This window comes from Meleagris gallopavo, chromosome 14 (assembly GCF_000146605.3).
Source record: "Meleagris gallopavo isolate NT-WF06-2002-E0010 breed Aviagen turkey brand Nicholas breeding stock chromosome 14, Turkey_5.1, whole genome shotgun sequence".
Taxonomy (NCBI): Eukaryota; Metazoa; Chordata; class Aves; order Galliformes; family Phasianidae; genus Meleagris; species Meleagris gallopavo.
Genome location: NC_015024.2, coordinates 10,337,778 through 10,356,698, shown reverse-complemented (window position 1 = coordinate 10,356,698; position 18,921 = coordinate 10,337,778). Strand labels below are relative to the sequence as shown.

The 18,921-nt window shown below is 40.3% G+C and overlaps 1 protein-coding gene across 3 annotated transcripts in view; it reads left to right on the top strand.

Moving 5' to 3' along the window:
- Positions 1-829: 829 nt before the first annotated feature.
- The window catches only part of UROC1 (urocanate hydratase 1), a 34,255-nt gene continuing 16,163 nt past the window's right edge, over positions 830-18,921 (top strand). Inside the window, exons 1-13 of one of the 3 annotated variants that reach the window (XM_010718550.3) lie at positions 830-898; positions 999-1,129; positions 6,331-6,461; positions 9,339-9,432; positions 9,849-9,908; positions 11,900-12,028; positions 12,385-12,446; positions 13,468-13,534; positions 14,050-14,193; positions 16,811-16,899; positions 17,369-17,431; positions 17,975-18,154; positions 18,688-18,785. In XM_010718550.3, coding sequence (XP_010716852.1) covers positions 1,004-1,129; positions 6,331-6,461; positions 9,339-9,432; positions 9,849-9,908; positions 11,900-12,028; positions 12,385-12,446; positions 13,468-13,534; positions 14,050-14,193; positions 16,811-16,899; positions 17,369-17,431; positions 17,975-18,154; positions 18,688-18,785 — 1,243 coding nt within the window. In that variant the 5' untranslated portion in view covers positions 830-898; positions 999-1,003. Of the gene's footprint in view, positions 1,130-6,330; positions 6,462-9,338; positions 9,433-9,848; positions 9,909-11,899; positions 12,029-12,384; positions 12,447-13,467; positions 13,535-14,049; positions 14,194-16,810; positions 16,900-17,368; positions 17,432-17,974; positions 18,155-18,687; positions 18,786-18,921 lie in introns of all 3 variants that reach the window. The other 2 variants (XM_010718552.3, XM_019620132.2) reach the window with 2 other exon arrangements.

The following is an 18,921-nucleotide window of genomic DNA, read 5'->3' as shown; positions in this document are numbered from 1 at the left end:
TATTTCCATAGTTTAGGTGTATTATGTAATGATTACTAACTGAAATGTTTCTCCCAGATAATTTCATCAGACTTAAACTATGGCACTTGAGAAAAATTCGCTGGCCGTGACTGTAGTTCTGTGGATGTAATAATAAAGGTCAAGAAGCTCCTGTGTAATTTGTACAGCAGCTGAAAACAGGGAGCAAAGTTCATGGTGCTCTTTAAGTGGGAAGTCAAAGTGAAGCATATTCATTTACTTCTGATGTCTGGATGGCAACACCATAAGGCTGTTCAGCTCTTGTTGACTGTGGCCTATAAAAGTGCTTTAAAACTGAAAGCTTTCATTCCTCTTCCCTATTATTGCCTGTCTTGAGAAAACTAGTACAACAACTTAATACTACTGAAATCCAGGCATGCCTGTGGGCTAAGAGGAGCTAACATCTAAGGGGAAATGTTACTGTGATCCTTGACATCTGCTGTTGTCCAGGGGATGGACACCTGGACTGCACTGAGAACAGCCCATACCCAGGGTGCTCAAATAGAGACTGTCCATCTTTTGTGCATGAACAGTGGCATGAATGATGGTTAGTTGCAGTTGGTACCTCAGCTATAGAAATGTGAAAACGCAATCCCTGTGATCTCAGGCAAGGTTTGTGCTGCAGAGCATGACTCCCCGTGGGAATTGGATGATTGGGGAAAGTGACCAACTGCTCTCATGGTTCAGTACAGCTCCTGCTGCAAAGCACCCAGAGAAGAAACTGCAAAACTGTGAATCATTCATTTTGGGGGCGGACAGAAGGGCCAATGGCACGGCACAGATAGGGTAGGTGTGTCACCTGCACTGCCTGCCCTCTGTGCTCCACAGGCATTTCCAAAGCCAGAGGACGGGCTGTCATCTGTAGATTCCCCAGAGCAGGGTACATCTCAATTGCTGTGCATCTTGCTTGCCTGCAGCCCTTGTTCTTCTCTCCTCACACCTCTCCACTTTGCCTCTCCTTTCCTCCTGTATTTCCTTAGCAGCCATGATTAGCCTGAAGGAAATCTGTCGTGGCCTTCCTTTAAACCCTTTGCCTGAAAACAGAGGTCGGAGGAAAGGAATACCCCATGCACCTGTGAGAACCCCTAATCTTACTGCTCAGGAGAAAAAGGTAATGTGGGGTTTCACGAGGCTCACTTCTCTTCCTTTCAGATAAATGCAATGGGGAGCAGCATCAAATGCTTTTCTGAGCATGGGCAAATGTATTTCCTTTGTGTTATAACTTCAGCAATGGGACGAAATACTGGAAAATCTTCTGCTCTCTTTCTTTCTGTCTTTCTCCCTGAGCTGATTGATACGAATATCTGCTGCACAACAGCTTGCATGACTTTAAATGGCTGAAGGGGCCTTAACTTCAGTGCTGTCAGTCCAGCATTGTTTTTAGGAATTTATGAAGGCTGTTGCAAAAACACTGTGTATTTATGGGAGTGAACGCTAACCCCTCCAATACAGTAAACATGAAATGTGGCAAATTGACATCTTGGTACAAGTAACTTATCTACATGTTTGCATAACGACCCAGAGATGATTTATTTGAACCAGTAGTCTGAAACATCCTGGAATTGAGACAAGTTTATAAGGAATTGAGTTAATTATTTGTCTTACGTTGTGTAATTCTTTTCCAGTCTCTTTTTGTTTAAATAGTTTATGTACACACTAAAGCAATCATTGCAGTATTTCATGTTAGAGATTTAAAAAAAATATCTGCAGAAAAAATTGGTCAGTGGGTAGAAATCCTTAGGAACTGTGTTGAGGAGAGGATGAGGTGGGTTCCTTAGCTTGAAAGCCTGTGCTTCATCACATGTCATAGCTGAGAGTGTGATTTTCTGGTCAGAACACAGAAGTTCCTCACCCACACCGAGCTGCATGCAACTTTCTTGTCTTTGTGGGAGTTCCCCCTGGCATTAGCTCTGAAATTGTTTCGAAGCCCGTTTCCAGAAGCAGAGGAGAGCCCATTATCTGGGTAGGGAGAGGAACAGCTGTGAAATATCCGGAGAGGATTTACCTCCAATGTCAGGAGCATTTGTGGTGGGGGCATTTCAGTCTGTGCCTGGGACAGCTCAGACAGATGTGGCTTGTGAGCATGCAGGAAGGGGCTGTGGAGGTGGATGTGAAGATAAAGGAATGGAGAGTGAACTTCACTGCATGGCAACAGATTGCCAAACATCCCCATTTTGTCCCCTGCCTTTGCTCAATCAATTTTCCCCATGAGGAGTACACTGCACCAAAGGAAATCCATACTGCAGGACAGGAGATGGTATTTCTCTCAGAGCAATGCCAGACCTTACTGTCGACCTGAAGAAACGCTGGTAATGACAAAGCCCTCACTGCCTATATGGAAACTGGGATTGAATGCCCCCACAGCATTGCAAGGAGACAGCGGTAGGCTGCTTTTCTGGACCCAGCCTACTGTCTTACATTCCTCCCTCAGCTCTCCTTCTTATCTACCACATGTGATAAAAGGTCATACTGGCTCAGTTTTTTATTAGCCTGTTAAAAATTTAAAAGCTTCCTTTCTGATTTACTTTACTCTTAATCCTCCACCTTCAACTCTTAACAGGGTTAGAGGCTCAGCTGGTATTTATTTTATATCTGAAAGGCTGAATCTCCTTTTTAAGAAGTGTTTCGTGCTTAGGACAGGTTGTCTGTCTACAAGGTGGTTTTAAAGTCTTGAGACAGGCTTCCAGATCTTGTTGGCAGTGTGTAATACTGAGCACATTGTGAGGCTTGTCTTCACTCATAACACTGTGTTCATTTTCTAATCGAGGCGCTCATGAAAGCTTTGACAGAAATGAAGTTAATATTGACAGAAATGAAGTTAATAATGCTCTACTAATTTCCTCAGACTAGGGATCTGTCCCTCTGTCCACATGCCTTCATTCCAATTTTACCCTTTTTCACAATAATAATCCTTAGCACTGCTCTTTTTTTACTTTCTTGGGCTTCCTTTTTTGGCTACAATGGAACTCCTTTAAGCGAGATTTATACATTTCTGCATGTTTTGGGGCTTGCCAAAGAGATATACAATGCTTTCTATCATATCAACTTTAATCTCTTTGGATAAATCAAGCCATTTCTCAGAACTGATTTTTGTTTATGTTTCCTGAGTCGTCTTTCTTCTGCATTCTTTGCCTGAGGCCTGTAGAAGCCACTTCTCTCTTTCCCCCTATAGCTCAGGAATCCCAGTTTTCTGTTTCTCAGCCTCTGTATCTTTATGTAAATACACTGCAAGGAAAACAGCCCTTAAATATTATGAGTGGTGCGTCCTTTGCAGAACAAGGACGCTGCATTCTTGGAACTTGCTGACATTCTATTAAAGCTGGTGCAACCTGGGAAGAATGCACACTTCTCAGTGTTGCAAGGAATCAGAAAAATGCCTATCCATGGGCCCCAGCCTGTAGGCTGACTTGGCCTTGGGCCTGTCTTGCCTTTACTGGCTTGCCTGGTGATCTCTGAGCCATATCTCATCCTGGTAACCATCACCTGATCCTAACTTGCTTTCCTGGCCTCACCCCAGGCTTGGACATCACCCTGATGAGCTGATTTTTTAGGTGTTGAGCAGATAGATGCCAATCAGACTGCTGGCTGAGGAAGCTACGAACAGGAACACCTACAGATGAAATACCCACAGTCTAATATCAGAGGGGAATGTGTCAGCTATGAGTACAATTAATCTTAAAGATCACAATAGCGTTTCATACGGTGCTTTAATGAAACTTAAGGAATAATGGCCAAGTGTTGCCTTTCCTTGAAAGCTTGATGATCAGTCTGTTTGAATTTGCTCCTTAAGTGCCTTTCTCAGGTTATTCAGTTTGATTCAGTAATGAATATGCAAAATTCTCCTTGATGCATATGCCAACTGCCTTTTCATGAAGCAGTCAAGCTCTATCTAAGCAATTTTAAGAGACCCAGTGCTGCTATTGAGAGGCTCCTTCAGGATCTGTTATTTAAATTCTTCTAATTTCAAGGCTACATTTCTTCATGGCTAATTTACAGCCATTTATTCCTCTTTCCAGCATTTCCCTGAAGCTGCTTCCTACTTTGACACTTATCCTGCAGTAAGACAGCAATCAAATGTCACCTTTGTTCTGTTAAGCTAAACAAGGCACAGTCTTAGTCCTCTTTTATAAGATCAGCTCTCTATTGTCTGAGCAACCCAGGAGCCCTTCTCACCCCTCGTGTAACATTGAAGTTCATGTTTCATTAATGTTTGCATCATCAAAATTCAGGTCTGTGCTAACATGGAACACTAATAGGACAGGAGCTCAGTCTAAGTGTATTTATTTGAAAATCCAGACAGTTTTTGCCTGCTTGTGTTTTTAGAGCAAAGAAAAATGCTATTTTTCCTTCAGTTTCATTGTAACTCAAATAACAGATATACTGATCAGAGACTTAGGTGAGCCTTGCCAGAATGGAAGCAAAACACTTTCATCCTGATAGTTCTCCATAGCCAAAAGGCCAAATGTAGAAGCACCTTTTTTCCCTTTTCAGCATATCACTGCTTTCCTTTTTGTTACAAGAGATGTAACTGATTTTATTCTCACTTCAGGAATTTCTTAGAGTTAGAAACCTCTATGAAGGCTGCTTGCCTCTGAGGTACTGACTTTCAAAGTCCCCTTGTATTTTGTCTGTGTGGATATAGCTGGGATTTTTGTGTTTAATAAAGTTTTGAAAAATGACTACTTACCTAACTGGAGAAGAATAAGGCTGTATATCAAAAGGGAATTTGCATTTGCTTGTCTTTTAGACAGGTCTTCCTCCTTGTCATTTTCTGTGTGGAATGGCAAAGCTCATTTGCAGGGATTGCATAGCTGATGTGAAAGGGTCTGTGTGCCTGTTTGGCAGCAAATACGCCAACAAAAACATCTTTTAGTATGGACTGTTTTTAGATTCCGAGATACTGTGCTATGTTGGCTGAAAGGTGTGAGAGACCAGCAAGCTCAAATGGTGAAGGGACTGTACAACTGTAGCCCTAAGAGTCAGAGTATAGTCACGCTGAATAAGGTTTTTCACTGAGCTGAACAAAAGACTTTGTAGCCCTTTCCAGGAATTCTTATCAGGGTCTTTTTCCTCCCAGAAGAGCAGTCAGAGTGAAATACCCAGACTGGATGGTTCTGTGTGCCTTTGTTCTGGATACCTGTTTGCTGTGCTGCAGGCCGCCCTTCATTTCTTGCAGTGAATATTTCACAGAATCACAGAATTGTAGGGTTTGGAAGGGGACCTTCAGAGATCATCGAGTCCAACCCCCTGCCAAAGCAGGTTCCCTACACCAGGCTGCACAAGTAGGTTGGAACTGACAGTAGCAGGTTTCATCCTCAGCCCTCTCAAACGGGGCTTCCCTGGTCATATTGACTGCTATCAGATTTGTAGCAAATTTGATCCCTTCCCGTCTTATCCACAGCCCTTAAAAGTCAGCCTAATGAAGAGATGAAATGTATGAATCTCTTTCACTAAGAGTCACTTCCATAGTATTGTCATATATCAAGGAACTTATAAGAGTTTTTAGTATCTTCACGTGAAATTGGCATTTTAAAGATTACAAAATATTTGTTATCATTATGATTTTAATCAAATGGAACATAGAATACAGAGACATGACTTAAGAGACTGTTACTAAAAAGAGTGATTTATTATGTTTTCGTTCATCTAAAAGGACACACAGTACTTTGCAAACGATGGATAATATCTTTGAAGGTAATAGGAAGGATGAGCCACTTACTGTCATCTGTGGAATTTAATTCAGCGTCTACTAATCACTGTAGCTAATTTGGAAGTGATGTTTGTGACTTCAGTAAAATAACGTATGCCATCATAGTATGCAATACATTAGTATGCTGCATGCATAACGAAACTTAACCCAAGAACATCTTCCTCTGTAAGTCACATAATTCAGGGCTAAGGTCCCTTGTTTGAACTGAAGGTACAGTAAGGTCTTTGGAGCCTCTGGGAGTTCAGGATCTCACAATAAGGGTTTCTGAACAGAGCTTTTCTTGGTAGTTCAGTGCCCCCTAGCACTGCAAGAGGGGATTCATCCTTATCAGACGTCTGTAGGTTTGTGCATTAATTATCAAATCTCCAAGGTCTTTCCGTGCAGATTTGAGGTGAGTGGGAAGAGGTGGGTTGCATGTGTACGTCCACTGAATCTACAAGGAAAGATGGAGATGGGTGGCTCCCCTGGCATGACCTTTTAAATTAAACCATCCTGGTGACAGCTGGCATAGGTTTCCAGCTGAGTCTAAAGTTCAGGGCCACCCACTTGCCTCCATTTCTCTTTTAGCTTGATTACTGTGTCTTTTTTTTTCCCCCTGACAGCTAGCTTTGCGCAATGCCCTGCGTTATTTCCCACCTGACATACAAAAGAAGCTGGTGCTGGAATTTGCTGAAGAACTCAGGCTGTATGGCCATATCTACATGTACAGGTTCTTCCCAGATATTGAGATGAGGTAAGAAGTGAAGGGTTCATGCTGCAATTGGATGTCCTGTGTGTCTTTAGACAGGAGAGGTATGGTTTCCACTGATTGCTAATGTGTGTCGTACTCTTCTGTAAAGCTGCATTCTTCATCCTTCAGCTTTCGTCCTATTTTCTGTCCTCATGAGAGTCTCATGGACTAGCAGGGAAGCAGATTGCACCTTTCTGGATAGGTGCTGGCAGGGCTGGTGCAGTCTTGCTGCTGGGAAGCTCAGCACCACTTAACACAGGGAAGGGACTGAATAAGGTCATGTGTTTGGTAATGCCAGTTGAGATGGCATTACACTGAGATGCCATATGCTCTATCCTATAGCAAATCTTAGAGTTTCCAGGGACCAGTCACTGTTCAAAAATCTCTGATTGCAACCTGAACAGGAAGCCTGCACTAGCCTTGAGATGATGCTAGTTGTCATGAACCAAGAAGTAAGATCAGTTGAGTGGATGACTTTGGGATCTGCTGTGAGTGACTGATTATTTGTCATTCTCAGAGAAGACTTCCTGGGCTTGAAAGAGAAGCAGCACATTTTTTTCCATGCTTGGAACCTGTATTTGACCCTGTCTTGTAATAGCCAGTGCCTGTTGATCTCGAAGCATCACTTCATTACACATCTAAGGAGGCTAATGTTTGTGAAGCAGAACAGTTTTGTAAAGGGCTGCCAGGGGCTAGCTTCTTTTTTTAGACTGATTGATTCCTTTTTGCATCCAGCAGGGGCCTGGTTAATGTCTATACAGAAATCGGAATAAGCAAGCAACAAGAAAGCACTCTAATTTCCACAGACATCCATGTTTTTGTGCTGCCCATTATCTGGGGTCAGCTCTTGCAGAAATTAGCTAAGGGGATGACAACTGTAAGAGAATCTGAAAGATACTGCAGAGCTGGACTGCAGAGGACAGTAGTCCTGAATGCAAATGAAGACGCCTTCTGCTCTCAGCTTGAATAAGACAGTCCACCAGCTCGTTTCCATCACTGGCATCAGTGATTCTTGACAGGCTCGAATATTTTCTTTATAGTTTGTGATGATTTTACAGCTCTCCTTTTCCAGCTGACTGTTACAGTCTCAGATTAAGACCTATCTTTTGTTGCCTTAGTCTAGTCTAGTAGTATTTGGTTTTGCTCTGCTTATCCCAGGGAGCTCAGTCCCATTTGGTTCTGTTACCCACAACACCCTTCTCCCCATATAAACACTCTCAGTCCATTCCTGAACATTGGGTTTCTTAAATTCTGAGCAATCTTATGGGGGGAATGACTTCTCTTGATGAAATAGTATCATTCCACATAATTCCTCTGTTTTATCACCTCAAACTTAGAAAAGCAAAAAACCATTAATAATAATTAAAAAATATATTTTTAAAAGCTCAAAGGCTTTCCCTCTTGTTTTGGCAATGACTGCAAAGCTTTTGTTTCAGTATCCTAATGTAAATAGCTGGGATAAAGTGCATATGATCATGGGAAGAGCCCATAGAATCTATTTATCTTTGCCATTTGCACTCTTTGGTATAATTTCTTCAGTGTAGCTGTCTTACTTGCATAAAGAAAGCATCTAGCCACTGAAGATCTATGGCCCAGTAAAAGGAAGATTGTTTAAGGAACATGTGTAGCAGAGATGCTAAGTCACGGCTTGAAGCACTGATTGAGCACCTGGTGGGAAGGCAGGGCCAACCCAGTGGGGCTCAGGTGCATGCCATGCCATGCCATGTCCCTGCATGACTGGAAGGGGTGGAACCAGGATCCAGCCCTTCCCAGACCTCATTTAAGAGTTGGCAATGGAGGCAAGGGTATCTCATTGAAGATCCCTGCTTGCTGGAGGCCTTCCAAAGGTAAGCAGATTTTCTTCCTTTGTTTCTTCATCCATGGCTGTTGCATTTGTGCTTGTCCTCGTTTGCTGCAGCCTAGGATTGTGCTAGCCCCACTATTATTGCTTTACTTTCCATTGCATTATAGCATTACAAAATGTCAAATGTTCCTACCTGCCTTCAGGAATTTTCAGCACCTGTGATGGTTTTGTTGCTTACAGAGAAAGAAAGAGCAGAACTCTTGATTATAACTCTTGGTGTTATATCTCAGCAGCCTTGATACAACTGTACTCAGACTTATACAAGCACAGCGAAGGAACCATCCCATGCCTGAAGAGGAAACAAATATATATATATATACATATATACACACATATGTGCATATATGTACATCTATGTACACAATACAGAGCTAAGACTAGAAGTTTAGGGCAACTTGATAAAGCAAATAGATTATGGAGGAGAATATATGTAAGGCAACTGCAGAAGTTGGTAGTGAATCACATTAGTGATTCAAGTCCTTGTAAGGGTTTCCTATTCCCAACCTCTCAAATTTCTCACTGAAATACAACTTATTCAGTAAAAAGACTCATATTTCCCATAGCTAGGTAAGTTCTGGGGATTTCTTTAGAACTGAATTTTGAGCTAGGTGTTTTCCTTTTTAGATGGGATCTTAAGTTTGTAAGGGCTGGAGAGCCCAAAAGCAACTTCCACTGATGCTGTTTTCCTTGGCCTGGCAATTGGGTTTAAGCATGCCCAAATAATCCAAGTAGAAAAGCAACGAGATCTCACAGCTGCCATATTTATAACCCATTCTCACTACCTGACTCAGCAAATGACAAGCTGAATGTGTTCTTTTTTCTTTGCTTAGTTCTGATTGAAGTTGAAACCTGATGTGCCTCTTAAGGCATCTGCACTTTCTCCTTTTCCTTTTTCTCTCCTCTTCAATAAAAGATATTAACTCAAAGGAATGTGTTGACGTGTGGGGATACTTCTGTCAGATGTTTATTGTTGTTTCTTTTACATGCGTTCTAAAGTCTGATGAATGCCATTTCAGAGCGTACCCCATAGAAGACTATCCTTGCAAGACCAAATCAGCTGCTGCCATCATGCTGATGATCATGAATAATCTGGATCCCTCGGTGGCTCAGGTAAGCTGCAGTGACAATAAAGGAAGTCAGAGTCGTGAAGCAGAAGCAAATCTGCAAGCTACTTCCTGTAAGTGCTCGCACACAAATTGAAGAATTTGGGTGATTCGACCACTTCTCCTGTGGTTATGTTTTCATTTCTGTGTTTTGGGTCTTTTTTGCTAATATCTATCGCTTACTGTAATGTGTAATTCTTCATTCTGCACTGTGGGTTTTGGTCCTTAGACCTCTGAGGACTCTAGCAGTGCTAGCAAGGCTCACTCCAGCTCCCACAATACACAGGAGCTTGGTTGCTGTCTGAGAAAGCACAGCTCTCAGTACACTGCTCCTACAGCACATGTTGAACAGCTAGTGTTGGAGATGCAGAGAAATATTTCAGAAACGTGCTTGCCTTATTATCATTGAATTATCCTTCTCAGTTTCCACAGGAGCTTGTCACTTACGGAGGAAATGGGCAGGTCTTCAGCAACTGGGCTCAGGTAGGACGCTGCTGCTTTTGCAGCTTCTGTCATGAATCCCGTTGTACGCTCCCCCAGGCACGTTCTGCTTCGGCAGAGTTTGCAATAATTCTTGGCAGTCATGGTCTCTAAATACTCCAAAACATCCTGTCTGGATAGAGGAATGCTCAGTTATGAGCTGTGTAGACCGGAAGAGCTTTATTTAGTAAAGAGAGCACAGGCAATCCAATAGAAATACCGTGTTTCAAAAAATGTAAAATGATGTAGAAAGCTCTTTGTCTTTCTCTGTGTGTGTGTGTGTGTGTGTGTGTGTGTGTGTGTGTGTGTGTGTGTGTGTGTGTGTTTGTACTTTGCTCAGATAATCTATATGCAAAATAAATTTTAGGAAACAAAAAGTGTATCTTTTGTTTATTTCTGGTACTTTTGCAACATTTTTCACAATACACAGAGGAATCAAAAATGAGGCTGTAATGAAGTGCAGCCCTGAGTCCTTCCAATGAAATCAGGTGAGCTGAAATTGTTCACATGCTGACTGGGCAGGTGATGGTGCCTTTTATTTTCAGGATTAATTCTGATCTTCTGATGGCAATGGCAAATGGGTGACACCCTATCTAAAATCTGAGCTGGGACGTTTAAGTTACGACTGTCAGTCTTAAAGTGCACACCGTTCCTGATGTTCTGTGCATTAATTCATAAATGTCAGTTATGTCAGTCAATGCACTGCATGAAAGTTTTACAGCATCTCTCAAGAGACCAGTGCTGGCAGTTCATACTGTGGGCCTGACTGGGGTGATATCCATCAGGCAGATGCTAGGCTGCAAGGTGAAGGAGAGGCTCTGCCAAAGACAGAAGTATTTTCTTTTCTCTTGTTCCCATCCAAGTTAGAGCTTTGACCTGCGGTTGTTTCACAGCAGAACAAACAAAACCTTTCTAGTCTTGCTTATTTGGAGTAGCAATCACATGAATGATTCAGTTATGATAGAACATTTTGTTCTCTGTGGCTTAAAAACAGCATGCTTTTTGAAAATTTGTCCTTGCAAAATTCCCAGTGAAAAGGCTGAGTTTGGTTTATGTCATCCACACAGGCCTGTGCTTTATCCTGAATAATTTTTGAAGAAACAAACAAACAAACAAAACAACCAGAGGTGAATTTCCACTTACCAACTTGTCCTCAAGCTTGCAGGCCTGTCGTTGATGTTGCTGTCTCTTTGATCAGCAGATCCATTTTTCTGTGTAACTGCAGAAACACTGTTTCAAGCTATTCTTGAATACCGGTGTCCCATAAAAAAGATCTTCTTAGACCTGGCTATCATATACTCTTGGCCCATGAAATATAATGAATGGGCTTTGTAATAGACAGTGATGGATGTGAGTTAAATCTATAGCAGTTTAGACAGTCATACTCTGTGGCATAAACCAAGAGTAACTATTGAATTATGAAGATGGATTGGAGGTGCATTTATTCATTCCTTGGTATTTCAAGGAGCGTTGTCCATAGTGAAAGCTGTTTGTTTGGTTTGAGAAAAAATTTAAATGCATACATCTGTTGAAAAGATGACAAGCACCAGAAGAGACTGAATTATCTGTATCAGGTTTGGATAAAAAATATACATGAGTATTTCATCTCTTTTACGGGGAAATTTTGCAGTTTGGTTTTGGATACATTGCCAGAAAAGTGCCACATCCAAATGGTCAATCTCAAGATAAAATTAGAATGGCTTTCAAAATGATGCATTGAAAAGCTAGCAAAGCATTTCTGGGGTTTATATTGGAGAAATTATTCTGGAACTTATTCAGACCTGTTCTCGTTGATTTATGTTTCCTGCTGAGTGATGTCTCTTAATGGACTTCATTAAAAGCAAGAATGTGTTGAGAGCTCTGGCTGTTATTTCATATGTGAATACACCTCGTTATCTCTATAGCTGCCTTCGTACTCCATTTAGCAGCTTCATGAAGAAACATAAATGCACCATGGAAACAGATTCCCTCACTTTCCTTGCTTTCCTTTTCAGTTCTGGTTGGCAATGCAATATTTGTCAGAGATGACCGAAGAGCAAACACTGGTAATGTACAGTGGACATCCTTTGGGACTCTTTCCCAGCCATCGCTATGCTCCGCGATTAGTCATTACTAATGGCATGGTAGGTGTTAGCATCTTGTTTTCTTTTGCTCTTTTTCCTCCTCTTCTATTTAGTTTTCATTTGTCTATTGAATTAAAAGGTAATTGATTCCACCTGAACTAATGATAGCTCACAGAAGAATCTCGGGTCTGAATTCTGCAGCATTTATTGCAGTACAGTCTCTGTCACCTCAGGTGAGCTGATCTGCAGTGAGAGAGGGAAGATCCTCTCCTTATCAGAGGACTTAGTTCTGAATGAGCCTAAGCTGTACATGTTCTTGATCAAAACAGTTCAGCTATAGAGAGTTTAGATAGTGAAAAAGATTTTCTTAAATCTCTAATTTGCTTACTTGAGTTTTCTTTTTATTCTTTTCTTAGGTTATTCCCAACTATTCTAGTAGAGATGAATATGAGAAGCTCTTTGCTTTGGGAGTAACAATGTAAGAAGACACCTTACTATTAAAATCTATCAAATATTTATCTAAAATTTAATTCAAATATCAAGCAGCTGCTGTTTAAAATATCTAATGCAGATGGACTTTAACTGTGCTGCTTATAGTCCTGATGCTGCAACACATTAATGCACATTTAAGTGCAATTACTAAGGAGCTTGAGTTACATTTAGCCACACATATAAGGATGTAATTGAGGTCTGCTAGGAATTAGAATTAGGTTTATTTATAAGACTTGGCTGAATTACAGCCTGAAGCCACAACCATAACCTACACACAGCACTGGCTGGTTACACTTTGCAGTGGTTGTTTTGCAATCTGCAAAAACCATAAGTTATGAAGTGTTTGTTTCTCTTTACATCAAGAGAAAGCTTTGAAGTAGAATGCTGTAGGGTTTTCTTATTTTTTTTTAATGATTTTTTGCCTGCTTTTTTACTGTTCATCTATCTGATGAGCACAGGATGGTTATTTGCTGTTTGCCATGAAGAGAATCAATTAAAACTGTGGGAGAGCTGAATGTGTACAGACTGGTAAGAAATGAAAGCACTCAAAGTGTCTCTTACCATGTATCTGGGGATTTCATAGAAATTAATTGAGGCCACATTTAGGGTTATAACTTCTAAAATGACTGTGTTTTAGAAGCAGGATTGGCACTGAAAACCAGTGGTACAAAGATGCCTCAAGGTGAAGGAATCTGTGTCTTAGTCCCCATGCTAAATGCCAAACCAAAATTTATGGTTTTTTTTTTTTCAGTCTATACATTTTTAAACTCAGTAGTTTAAAGAGCTAAATGATCCTCTGAAAGCATGTTGAAAGCACTGTTAATGAAGGTCTATTAAGTTGGGAATGTGGTAATATAAAATAACAACTAGAAGTACGGGAGATTGGTTTTTGTGTGTTTGTTAGGTTGAGGAGTTTTTTTTGTTATACTAGAAATACATGTTGATGTATACAGCCTTCATTCTGCCTGAGTAACATATGGCATCATCATGTTCTTTGATCTTGCTAGGTATGGTCAGATGACTGCAGGGAGCTATTGCTACATTGGACCCCAGGGAATAGTCCATGGAACCGTGGTAAGAAACTGGAGAAAGCTTGATTAGTTGGTAACTGTGGCTGGTGACTGGGGTGAAATGAACCACTGTGGAAGGATGTTATGTGCAGGTATCCAGCAGGCTTGTTTTCCTTAGCAGCCATCTTGAGTAAGTCTTTGTATTGTGAACTGCTCATTATTCTATTTGGCAGTGGCAGAAACAGGTATCAGTACAGATGGTTGAAACCAACACCTTTGTAACATCACCTTTGTAACGTGGTTCCTTTTTAAAAGATTAACGCCATTTCATGGTCCTAGTGACCTCTGAAGCCAATTCCACAGTTTCAAACTGTCCTTTGCAAAAGGAACACATCATTTGGATATAGAAAACAGTGCCTGTGAGTACCTTTAACAGTCCTGCTTGCAAACAGCTACTTGTTCCAGGTGTCTACGGAAGTTAATTGGAAAAATGCAGCTTTTTTTTTTTTTTGTTTTGTTAGATTTCAGGGACACTGGGTGAAATAACTCCTGGTAATTGCTATATTATGTTGTGTGTAGCTCACTGTGCTGAATGCAGGCCGTCGCTATTTGAAGGCAGAAGACCTGTCTGGAAAGGTGTTTGTTACTTCTGGTCTTGGAGGGATGAGTGGGGCTCAAGCAAAGGCTGCAGTCATTGCTGGGTGTGTGGGGATTATTGCAGAGGTAAGAGTGGTGCTCTTTTCTTTGTCTTTTCTTCATGGGCTGAATTAGAGCTCTTTCTTCTGATCAGACAGACCCCTTTAATAACACTATCAGGCCAAACTCAAAAGATACTGCCAAGATGCGCATATCTTTTCATGCTGAGATTTCTCACTGCTATTCCTCTGTGACCCAATGAGCAAGCAAATACTGTAAAGATATGAATGATTACTACTTAAGAGTTGCTTCACTGATAACGCAGAATGATTCTGATCAGTGAGCCATGCTCAGTGTCTGAGCTAGAGGAAGAAAGATTTGGAGAACCAAACTCCAGTTAGGACAAACTGGAGTGGGAGTGCAACCTTCTTGGCCAAATTACTTTATAAAGAGAATTAGCTGGCAGGTCTCTGCTGCAGGCATTTCACTTGCTGCAATCAGAATTTAAGAATATTGCAATCTGACCTGTAATAATGATAACTAAAATTCAAAACATAATGGGTTGGACTGCACATGTGGCATGCAGTAGATTTGTCCTGCTCTAGCTAGCTGAAGCCTTACTCATTAAATGGTAGGATTTCAGCTGTTCTGCAGCGATGATGCGAAAGTGTGAGTTCTTTGTTTGTTCATTCTTTTTTGTTCTGTTAGCAAAACATGAGTTTTGCATGTATTTGAGACCTCATCAAGTGCTCCCTGAAGATGAAATAAATTTAATTTATCATTGAAAACATTCTTATTGAATAAATTCTTATTCAGACTTCTACTGTGTCATCGTGATCTTTCAAATGCTAGAATACAAAAGGAGAGATTCTAGTGAATGCTATTCACAGCAGTCTTTTGTCCTTTTCATCTCCATGGCTGCAGATGATTTTGTTCAGGAGACTGAATATCGCCTGGTTTTTATCTTCTGTGAGATGATCCTTGTCGGAAATGAGTCTCAGGAGCACATGTGGATAGCTATATATATGTACATATTATTTATTTAAGGAACTATTTATGCAAATAGCACTGATGAATTGTGCAAGAGATGTCATTTTGTCAGCCAGGGCTTCCGAAGTTCAGACAGAAGGGATTAATGGTGCAAGTCTTTTACCTCTTCTGTTTGACATGAAGCAGATTGTAATTTTATGAAATAACAGTGTGGAGGGCCAGATGATGTCCTCCAGGGGTTACACTGGAAGTGATATTGGCTCATCATGGTTGAGCAAATGTTAAAACAGAGGGGTTTTTTTATTTATTTATTGTATATTTGAAAACAGTTTGAAGGAAGCTGGCTTTCCTGTGTGTAGCAAGTCTGTGAAAGTCTTTCCAAGACTGTCAGATCTGAAATAAAATATGTAATGAATTTAAATAGATTTTCTGTGTTACGCAGAGCTTTAAATGAACCCAATTCTTGTAATTCATGTGAAGCATTGAATCTCTTTTCCCTGTCCTGATTTAAATAACTCCCAAAGTAGCTGTCTCTCATGGCACCTGACTTCTTATTGAATAATTCTATTGGTAGTGACACTGCTATTACCATAATCTGGGGTTTTGGAAGGATAGTCTTTATTACTGATGCGGGAAATGATGGAAGGTTTCTCATGCTAGAAATAATTGGGGAAGAAAAGGTTTCCTGGTGTTCAAGCAACTCCTGAATACAGAACTTATTTAATTTACATATAAATACTTTGTTAATGAGAAATAATGGAATGGAAGTGATGGGGTGGATTACAGAGAAGTAAAAATGCTTTAATGAAATATTGTAGGGTACTCAGGTTGTGCATTCTCGGGCACACACCACCCAGTGTCTAAATCAGTTGCTACCACGGAAAAATGGCTTGAATTAATTTTGTCATTTGCTTTATGCCACTAATAGCTCATTATAAAAGTCTTAATGATGTGTGAGTTTGGACATTGAATCATTAATATGGAATCTGTGCCGAAGCTTTCACAATTTGTGTATGCATTTATATTTTTATCCAGCTTGTCTCTGATGCATACACACAGAAAGTGAGTCCACAAGAGTACCGATTTGGGATTGAGCTTGTTTGGAGATTCAAAGTTCAAAGCAAGAAGGGATTGAAGTTGTAGTTTTGTTTTGATCCACTCCATTTTTCACAGAGGCATCAGCCAGCTGGGACAAAGAAAAGCTTTTCTCTTTTCCATATTTGGTTGAGAATTTTAACCAGTTCAAAGAGTGAAAGTGAGGGTCAATTTCAGCACACCATTGCTTCGTCCTGGGCAGTCCAGCAGAAATGTCTGAGTTAGTTTAAAATAATAATAATATATATTTAAATCTTGCTTTTCATTTTTCAGTATAATCATGAAAAGTAACAATAAAAATAATTTTAAATTTGTAAGTATGTTAACTCTTGTACAGTTTCAGTAAGAATGTCTTGTTTGTAGTAAATGTTTGGGAAGTGATGAATCAAAAGTGGTGTTTTTTTTTTCCTTGTTTCTAGCTTGAAGTAATAGAGAACAGGACTAATAAAAATCAGAGGAGGAAAATAAGAAATTGAACAATTACTCTGTTGTGTTTAGACCAATGTAGGACTGATTTACTAATTTGCTATTTTTTCCAGGCCAATTAAAAAATAAATAAAAGGTAAAAGTGACTCAATGGAAAAAATGAGGGTTTTAAGGTCTCTGCTGTGTGTCTCAGGTTGATGAAGCAGCGCTTATGAAACGCTACAAGCAGGGATGGCTCATGGAAATTTCTAATGACTTGGACCACTGCATTGCTCGCCTTAGGTATGGCTTGTAATGTTACTCAGCTACTTTATGCTCTATTCCTCACTTTACATCTCTCTGCTCTGTGCCATTTTAGTATGCACAGAAGAGGGGTTGAAGGACATCTCCTATCCCAGGTCTGATTTTGAATGTGAATCCATCCATATTAGTGACTACCAATGCTTAATACTTGCTGTTACTCATGCTTCATATAATTTATATTGCGTGTTAAGTGTTTCTTCACAGTGCCATCAGTGTGCATATAACAATTACATATATGTTACGCTGCAAGAATTGATTATTCTTTCTGGAATCACTGATGAACAACTGCATAAAGGACAAAAGTTCTGTTGCCTAGCTGGGTGTTGGAAACTGCATGTAGACTGTTAGTTTTGTTTGCAATGTGTTTATTGCAACATAGTGCATGGTGTTTTGGTTTGCTTTTTTTTGTTTTTTGTTTTTTCAACTAGTCTTTTAAAATCTGTTCTAGAGATGCAAGGAAGAATAAAATTGCCCTCAGTTTGGGTTACCATGGGAACGTGGTAGACCTGTGGTAAGTAGTATATATGGGTGATGGGTATGTTACTGCTTTGTTACTGTTTTTGTTTCCCTTATGAAACAGTGAATTTCCTAGGGAAAGAAATCGCTGAGATTTGTCTTCAAATGAAGACCCCCTAACCCACTTTCTTCTAACCTTTCACTGACTGGTTAGCAAGAAAACATTTGACTTCAGTGAAGGGTCGAAGTATTGAGGCATTGATAGAATAAAAACATCAGATGATGGGTATGAATTCTAGCTCTTTGAAGGTTTTATCCAGTGCTAAACCTTGCTTTTACCCCATGTACCGAGGGCTGACCAATACAGCTGGTATTTGACTAATCTACTGGTGTTCCTGTACAGGAAAATTAGAAGAGTTGCACACAGATGTTCACCATGATTTCCCACCTCCTGACTGTTAAAACAAGACAGCTTGCCAAGGGCATATATTTATAAACAGCTGTTTGTGGTGGAAGAATCTCACCTGAAAGAGGAGCTTGAATGTGAAATAACAGCTTCTGTTCAAACATTCTGTTAATTATCTTCCCTTCCCCCCAGGGAGAGGCTTGCATATGAGCTGGACACAACAGGGGAGCTGCTAGCTGATCTGGGGTCTGATCAAACTTCATGTCACAACCCATTCAGTGGGGGATACTATCCAGTCCAGCTTGGCTTTGAGGAAGCAAAGCAGCTCCTGTCTACCAATCCAGGGAAGTTCCGAACTCTGGTACAAGAGAGGTAAAATGTCTTAGTGATGCTTTAAGGTTAGTTGCTATGCAAGTGATTGCATCTTTGGTCTTTCTCACAAGACGTTTCTCTGACCTGTATTATGTATTGCTCTTCAGTAGAAGAAGGAGCTCTTTTGACCAAAGGAGAAACCAGAACAGTGATACGTGGCCATTTTCAGTTTTTCTGACTTTACATACTTTATCTCTGACCTCCTTAATATGTTTCTAGATTTTTGTGTAGGCTGCCATTATTTCATTCCTCTGAGCTGGCTGCACTTCTCTACTGAAAGATATAACTTCTCTCTGTTAGATATGCAATATCACAGCAATGGCTGTGACTCAGTTCAAGATTTGGGGATAACAAGTGCTGCAGAGTTTGAAAGTATCTTAAGTCTTCTGTGGGTTTGTCTGAATTTATTATTATTATTATTTTTTTACATTTCACCTGTTTCCCTCTATTCCCTTGCTTTTTGTGAGCTCATGATAATATTCTCCTTGATATTTAATCAATCTCGAGAATAACTGTTTCTTTCTTTATTTCAGTCTGAGGAGACATGTGGCTGCTATTAACAGACTAACTGATAAAGGCATGTTTTTTTGGGATTATGGCAATGCTTTTCTCTTGGAAGCTCAAAGAGCTGGTGAGTAGATCCTGGAAAAGTGGAATTGAGGACAGTCTGGAATACATCTTCCTATCCCTATTCTTTGATAGGATAGGAGTTGGCCACAGTGTTGTACAAACTCTCTAGTCCTTCCCATTCTCTCACTTACTGTCTC